The sequence below is a fragment of the Nicotiana sylvestris genome, chromosome 6 (genome assembly GCF_000393655.2).
Source record: "Nicotiana sylvestris chromosome 6, ASM39365v2, whole genome shotgun sequence".
Taxonomy (NCBI): Eukaryota; Viridiplantae; Streptophyta; class Magnoliopsida; order Solanales; family Solanaceae; genus Nicotiana; species Nicotiana sylvestris.
In genome coordinates this window covers 72,156,903-72,162,763 of record NC_091062.1, presented here as the reverse complement: position 1 = coordinate 72,162,763, position 5,861 = coordinate 72,156,903, and the positions used below count along the sequence as shown (strand labels likewise).

The 5,861-nt window shown below is 33.0% G+C and overlaps 1 protein-coding gene across 6 annotated transcripts; it reads right to left on the bottom strand.

Moving 5' to 3' along the window:
• Positions 1 to 752: 752 nt before the first annotated feature.
• LOC104244614 (calcineurin B-like protein 7) lies at positions 753 to 4,757 on the bottom strand. 6 transcript variants are annotated; one of them, XM_009800074.2, is made up of 9 exons: positions 4,623 to 4,757; positions 3,162 to 3,314; positions 2,553 to 2,635; positions 2,353 to 2,412; positions 2,021 to 2,129; positions 1,825 to 1,877; positions 1,633 to 1,713; positions 1,424 to 1,536; positions 753 to 1,256 (listed from the first exon to the last, which is right to left on the bottom strand). In XM_009800074.2, the coding sequence occupies exons 2-9, from the start codon at positions 3,244 to 3,246 to the stop codon at positions 1,193 to 1,195; spliced, it is 648 nt and encodes a 215-aa protein (XP_009798376.1). In that variant the 5' UTR covers positions 3,247 to 3,314; positions 4,623 to 4,757; the 3' UTR covers positions 753 to 1,192. The 6 variants fall into 6 exon arrangements, with proteins under 6 accessions (XP_009798376.1, XP_009798375.1, XP_009798377.1 ...); XM_009800073.2 differs by lacking the exon at positions 4,623 to 4,757 and adding an exon at positions 4,461 to 4,479; XM_009800075.2 differs by lacking the exon at positions 4,623 to 4,757 and adding an exon at positions 3,875 to 4,448.
• Positions 4,758 to 5,861: the final 1,104 nt, after the last annotated feature.

Sequence of the window (5,861 nt, the reverse complement as noted above, 5' to 3'; positions counted from 1 at the left end):
ATTCTAATCTCGTAATTATATCATTATCTAGTTTACATGTATATAATGCCTGGATTGTATCCATGCTTCGATGTGCATGTTCGAACACCTATAATATAATGCACATTGGTTTCTAGTTAATATATATTCTTTAGTATGCATAAAAGTATCTGCACATGTAAGCGGTTATGAGTGGGGTGTTGAGAAGTAAGCTTGACAATGATCCTCTTACCTTAAACCTAAGGAGTATTATAAGTATTATGTCCCTATCATAGTTCATGTCATCTTATTCCTATCAAGCATTCAAGACTCAACAAGAAGTATGTGCACAACATCTAAGTGCGCCACAATACCTATTATCTTGGTGAGACCCTATATAGGGATATAATACTTAAGGATTTGTTGGTGAGTTGGTTTCGAAAGCATATTATTTATTGTTCAAGTTTGGATTTCCTTTCAACTTACAGAAAGGACTTAGACCAAAAAAAAAAAAAAAAACTATTTGTAGGGTCATGAATTGAGCATCATCAATATTATTGAGTTGAACTATTTTTTTCTGAATTCGCATTTGCGTATGCAGTGACACACCTTTGCATCTTGATGTACAATAAAAAGCACCATAATACATGAAGTAATGAGCAAACTTCTTTTCCCCTCCCAAATTCAGTAAATAATACTTAGAGGATTAACAATAAAACTAACTGAATTTGAAGGGGGGAGAAAATGGGAAGGCCCAGAATATGGTAACTTTTGACATTGCTGGAAGTTGAAAATTTCCAGAATAAGTATCAGTGAATCATAGATGATGTATATAAAATTAACTGACATTTCTAAGTTCACTGGAACAAAGAACATAACAAATGATCAACCACTGTCAAAATTTTGGCCAACAGGCTGGAGAACAAAAAGAGTAGAGGGGTTTGGAATAAGTACAATATGGACAATGCTATGTTACAATTATATACAGCAGCCTAGCTTGAACCCATGACCATCTTACTAAGTGAATGTAGATGGCTGAGAATCCATGATGTGCCCCTTTAATTCCTTAAATACTATCCCTTTTCTTATATCGGAGAAATTCCCCGTGGGATTTTGGCCCGACTCAACCTGATGTTCTTCTGATTCTTGAACTCCTTTGCACTCCATAGAATTGTGTCATCTAAATACCAATATGGCAAAAGGATATTTAACAATACTTGGAGGATTTGTATTTCTAAATTTCTGAGTCATCAACTTCAGAGGTTACAACAAAGCTGGGGAATGCTAAGGTTATATCCCTGAAAAGTAATAGCGCAATTTACTTTTCTCTTTTCGACTATTCAAATTGATTGCAGGAAAAGAAATCCTCAAGAGGAAACAGGAAAAAGTAAAAGGAAGGTTTCAGGGTAATCATAGTTAATAAGCATAATGAACCTATCCGAGTTTTCAGTGATGCAACGCTTACATAAGATATGGAAGTGTCATATTCTTTAGTAGAGACGGATTCTTTGAAACAAATTCCTTCCATTCTTCTGGATCTATCCTCCCATCACTCTTTGTGTCTGCATCATTGAATGTCTGGCACACAAGATAAAAGATAGATTGTGAATATGACTGCCAAAGGACTACATTATCTTGACAGTTGGGTAAAAGATAGTTTAGAGCAGTCTTCACCTTATCTACGATCATCTCAACTACATCATCTGAAAGTACCAAGTCTGATTCATGCAGCAGCGCCAATACCATCTCTTTCAACTGCAAATTATACCGATGTCGCGTAGAGAGCGATATACCTTTAGCTAAGAATGATTTTCAAGACGAGGGGAGGATAAAGTAGCATACTAAAAATATAGTTGTTATACCAACCTCTTCTCTCTCGATATAACCAGTGTGCCTTAGATCATATAATCTGAATGCAACTGCAGAAGATATTAAGCTAGAGGGATCAATGTCAAGAGGCATGTATAGATGCATTTCATTAGAAGACTAAAAGTGAGAAAATGAGAACTAAGTGAAAGGAACCATATGGATAGTATTAAAGCCACCAAAGTTCATTTCCTACATGCCATTTTATCAGCTACTGGGGCATTAGGGTGGAAGATACCCAGTGATCGGACAAATTCTCCAAACTCAATCACTCCATTGCGCTTAATATCAAAGAGATCAAATATCTGCATAATTTTAGAAGAAAGTCAGTGAAGAGATGAACAGCCTCAGATGGACAGAGAGAATAGAGAAATCGACAAAAGCAGCCCAAACAAATGCAAGAAAAGCAGTTGATTTCCAGCATAAGAGTTAATGTGTTAAAACTGTTAATAAGCAATGCATAAAATTTTGTGAAAATTCATCCACAGGCAGGGACCATTTTAATGAAAGTTGGCTGAGAAAACATACCCTATCTGCAAACAGATTCCTCTTTTTTTGGTTCCTGAAGAGCGCTAGCTGAAACTCTTCCTGATGATGACATTGCATGAAATAGAATAGGTAGCCATAACAGATTTTAAAACTAGCTAGGTACTATATCAATTATACATTTAAGAATCCAAAACACGTAAAGATACGTGCATTTACATTTGCAAGCAGTAGAGATATACCTTATGAATGAGCCCATCATCAATTATGCAGCTGCTTATTCTTTTGAATAACTCATACAATGCTTCGACTTCACTCACTGTAACTGCAATATTTTTGAACAGTTCATATAAATGCTTAGCAGTTGTACTGAGAAGTTACTGATAATCAAAGCTGATACATGTTTTTACCTATTCTTTACATCCATGCTACTAAACCTTGTGATGGACGCAAAATTAAAATTGCTATTAAAGCAACCAGATTCACGAAACAAACCATACCCCTCGTTCTCAGAAGACATTATATCATGGTTTTCATAGTAAAAAGATTTGTGGGCAATCGCCATCCTGAGCTCTACTAATATTTTTTCTCGTATTCCTTAAGAAGATTCTTCTTTTAACTATATGACGAAGGAGGGTGGAGATGTACAAGCATAAAATTATGTATATGGGAAAAGATATTTGAGCTCTTTGTGCATTGTAGGATGACAGTGTTTGACTGCGCCTCTAAGGCCATATAATGTGCGATCTAACTAAACAAGTAGTCGAACTTGACAGCTATGAAACAAGCAAACTGTAACTTCAACTTGAATAGCACAAATGACCAAGATTTTGTAAAGGATGCATACTCACAAGGTGTCTCAGCAGCAAGTACAGTGGGCTCCTCGTAACCAGGTGTGTATTGGGTTGTTGTTTTTGATTGAAAGCAGCCCATCATAAGATAGTAACAAAAGATTGTCTTAGAAATAATATACTGAGCCAGAGAGATTTCATCAAACACTCCACCTGCCACAATTAAGATTAGGTCACTAACAGTAAATATGACTAAGAAGCAACAACCTAAAGAGCACAGAAATTCTGCACTTAACATTAAGAAGGGAACTTCACGTTCACAGCCATTCCGAAATCATCATGGAATTCAGCAAATGAAGAAATTTCTCCAGCTCTATAGTAATTGTCAGCATTAAAAATGCCATGCATTTACTCATTAAACAAGTCCCGGTTAAAGTTTAAATATGCATGATCATCATAAATATTCAGCCCAACATTCTTTACTCAACTGCCAATGCATCAATTCTTGTTTACATTTACTAAAAGGGTAGCAGATAATGGTCAAGGCTACATAATACGTTGCTGTATATGAATTTATCAGCTGCAGGGAGATAATGCAGAGTTTAAATAAGACCGGGACAACTTTTTTGAACTATAGAAGTCATAGACATAAAAGAATTTCCTCTGACATATGATATATTATATATATATATATATGTATGTATATGTACAGAACATAAATACCATGATCATAGCATAACAAAAGAGAAAACAGCAACCAATTATGAGATTACCTAACACAGAAAGACTAAGTTCAAATGAGCTAAGAAGAGGCCTGTCTGCCCTTCAAGCTTATATCCAAGTTTAAAGATGTGGTTTAAAATTTTCAGAAAACATTTCCAAATATAAAAAAAAATGTGTTTGGGTAGAAAACAGAGGTGAAATGAAATTGCTTTAGTTTTAGGGGGAAAAAAAACAAGACCACAATTATTTTTAAAACTATCTAAAACGACACTAAAAACCAAAAGTGAGTTCAAAAACAACAGCAATGGTAAAATTCCTATCAAACCCAAAAATTTTAATGAGACCAATAGATTTAAAAAAAAAAAAAAAAAAAAGACATGCACATTATATCCAGGAAAAGATTACAGAGGAAGTGGTGCAAGTTTGGAAGCTTGTGTACAGAAAGGGAACATAGTACAATAATTTATTTTCTGCGCTGCTATAAAGTATGGAGAAAAGAAAAAGCCAAGTAGAGAAAAAAACAAAGACAAGGGGAACAATGAAATTGCATTGAAGAATGAGTAACCCATAAAATTGAGTTTAAAAATGGAAAAGTGAAAAAGAAGGAGAAATCTCAAGTTGTGTCAAACCCATTACCCATAGCGTTGCATTGCTCCTCAAATTAAACTGAATTCAGTATTTATGGGACAAATGCAGCACTCAAAACTGAATACAGAAATGGGAAACAGAAAAAGATTGATAGAGATGCAAATATCATACTTATTAAACTAAAGAAAGTTGCAGAAAAGAAGAAGTCACCTGAAACTTGGGAACACTGCTAATTGGTGTGTATCTGTGTTTATATATATATACACACACATCCACTGGATTAATTTGAGCGTCCACTTAGGTAGTCATGAAAAGAAAAATACAAATTTGGTTTCTTTTTCTTTTTTTATATGAGTTGCTAGTTGTAAATTGTAATACACCAAATTTTAATCTTTTTCTCTGTGAACTGTCCGGTCAAAGTTGATGAGCTTTCAAAAACTTCGCTTTCACCCGAAATAGGATGACGTGAGATAGAGAAGAATAACTCTTACTACCATTTGAATAAAAGGTCACGTAAATTTTTTTGTATTTTAGTTTCAAATATCTTACATGTAAACAATGTAATTCTTTTTGGGAGATTTGACGTTAAAAATAATTTCACAAAACTAATTGACCCATTAAATACATCCCCTATCCCCATGAATGTACGGTTTAATATGAAATTCAAAAAAAAAAAAAAATCAAGATTTGTGATCTAAAATATATAAAAAGAAACTTTAAAAATTAAATTTCTAAATACAGTAAATAGTATTACTTCAGTATTTGTTTAGCAGAACGAATACGAGTGATTTTATTTTGTGTCTCACACAACTTACGCTAGTTGTGTGAGGCCTCTTCCGATAATTTGAGTCAAACCCAGAGAAAAAACCCGACTATGATTTGGTGTTGGAAAAAAAAACCTGACCATAATTGGTTTGGTTTGGTTTGATTTTAACTGAAAGAAGTCAAACCGAAATTAAATCAACCTATCATTACATGTATAGAAGTTTTAAATATATTTGATATATAAAAATATATATTGTAGCGTAGTATATAAATATTTCTTAAATTTTTTCATAATTTTATCTTTTAGTGTATTATTTCAAGAAGGACTTATAATTTTTGAATGCTCCAATAAGTTTTATAGTCCATAATGTTTTCAAATAAGTCTCAAACCAAAATCAAATCAATATTAATGCTATTAAAAGACGCTCAATTCAATTGTACTAATAATGACAATTATGTTGGATATCTATTTTTTTAGTTTTTTCATGGTTTAAATAAAATGCATAACTCATTTTTTAAGTGTTTAATCATGTAAATAATAGTGCTTATTATGTTTGTTTTATTATGGCTTATTTATGCGATTTTATTAACTTTATCGTTGAATATTTTAGTACAATGTCATAACTCTTCTCATATTTTGTGTTATTTTTTTGACAAATACCTTATATAGTTATGTTTTACTAG

What these genes read in the sequence shown, in the direction of transcription:
- LOC104244614 (XM_070150288.1), bottom strand. Translation starts at nt 3,399, where the DNA reads ATGTTAAGTGCAGAATTTCTGTGCTCTTTAGGTTGTTGCTTCTTAGTC. An exon ending in ATGATGGGCTCATTCATAAG is followed by an intron (nt 2,413 to 2,552) that starts GTATATCTCTAC and finishes TGTCATCATCAG; the next exon opens with GAAGAGTTTCAGCTAGCGCT. An exon ending in ATGACACTTCCATATCTTAT is followed by an intron (nt 1,257 to 1,423) that starts GTAAGCGTTGCA and finishes ATTACTTTTCAG; the next exon opens with GGATATAACCTTAGCATTCC.